Source organism: Papilio polytes, unplaced genomic scaffold (genome assembly GCF_000836215.1).
Source record: "Papilio polytes unplaced genomic scaffold, Ppol_1.0 DF820799.1, whole genome shotgun sequence".
Lineage (NCBI taxonomy): Eukaryota > Metazoa > Arthropoda > Insecta > Lepidoptera > Papilionidae > Papilio > Papilio polytes.
In genome coordinates, this window is record NW_013528405.1 from 1 (window position 1) to 1,460 (window position 1,460).

Sequence of the window (1,460 nt, forward strand, 5' to 3'; positions counted from 1 at the left end):
TGTTCTATTATCTATTTAGATGTGATATGTTAGCACGTTAGTTAAAGAATATATTTCAGTAGTTTACTTTTAATTAATTTCCGCCAAAGCTCCAAATATTATGTTTTTTTTCGGTGTGGGTACCCCTGAACCGAAACATTATTCACTGTATGCTTATCTATGATTTGGTTGAAAATTTGACAGGCTTACATCGGCATCGATCGATTGGTTCGTCCCTCGAATTGCCATTTTTATTTGAGCTTTGCTTGAATTTATCAGCCGGTAGACAGATCTTCACGATGACGAAAAAAGATTATACTGGTTTGGCTGAAGAGGCTTCCAAGGATTACGACAAGGCCGTCGATGGAATCATTGATCCTCATCCAGAAGATAACGATAATGTTGCGGTAATGACAACTTTACAATTTAGAAGTTAATAATAAAACATACTTAAATAATAATACAATAAATAAATAATACCAGCCAGACAGTATTCCCTCGGCAGGGGTGACCAGATGGCTGAGGGTTAGGGTAAAAGGGAGAGAAACCGGCGGACAATTTGGGCGGTGTCCAGAAGCACGGCTTTCTGCATCTGAGCGTCATTTTTTATTTATTATTACAATAACAACGATCATAAAACAAATGACGCAGTATGTACTAATTAATTTACAAATATTTTCTTCTAGAAATTGCTGCAGGATATAGGTAAAGTTTTTGACATTGGCAGCACTGACATGGGACCTGAGTTTATGAAGTTACTAAAACAATTCAGCAGCAGCAATTCTTTGATCATGGAATCTGGTAATGGGGCAACAAAACTGGCTGAACAAGAGAGTGATAATGAACTCAAATGTGAACATATTGTAAAGAGTATGGACTAAATAGTGAGTATCTTTATGTTTATGATTCTATCCACGCAAAAAATTACTTAGTATAAATAACATACATATTACTTTTTATTTACTAATGTTCAGTAACAGTGACAGTAAAAATAATCTTAATGTGAATTAAAAATATCTCTAGAAATGTTGCAGTAAAAAATGTAAAGTTTATTTAACCTTAAGATTAAAAAAAAATAGTAATGGATTTGTTGTGTTTATTGTTTCAGACATTGGAATTGCCACTGTAATGCAGATGTTCATATTTGCAAACATCATCAAGTAGATGTTTTCTTTTATTTTAACCTGTACCAAAAAGATCTCCAATGCTTGTGATAATTTATTTGCAAAATACATTCAGTGAAAACAATATGTTTCTTTTAATGCAATAAAAATATATTAAACTGCATATATTACTTTTAAATATTAAAAAACCTTAAGCATTTTTTCACCTCCTATGAGCTTTTCATAAATAACAGTAAGCAATAACCCCTTTGTCATCAATCTCCCGTTTCAGAAAACTGCCCTGGTTGCCTCAGGCAGTATCGGTATTCTCGGCGTTGACATATCGAGTGACGTTCAGTTTTGCGGTCATCTGGAAGA

At 33.5% G+C, this 1,460-nt stretch overlaps 1 protein-coding gene across 1 annotated transcript; it reads left to right on the plus strand.

The window, feature by feature from the left end:
• Window positions 1-37: 37 nt before the first annotated feature.
• LOC106110190 lies at window positions 38-1,220 on the plus strand. The gene is made up of 3 exons (XM_013291926.1): window positions 38-386; window positions 666-863; window positions 1,088-1,220. Exons 1-2 carry the CDS (start codon window positions 150-152, stop codon window positions 858-860), a joined length of 432 nt encoding a protein of 143 aa, XP_013147380.1. The 5' UTR covers window positions 38-149; the 3' UTR covers window positions 861-863; window positions 1,088-1,220.
• Window positions 1,221-1,460: the final 240 nt, after the last annotated feature.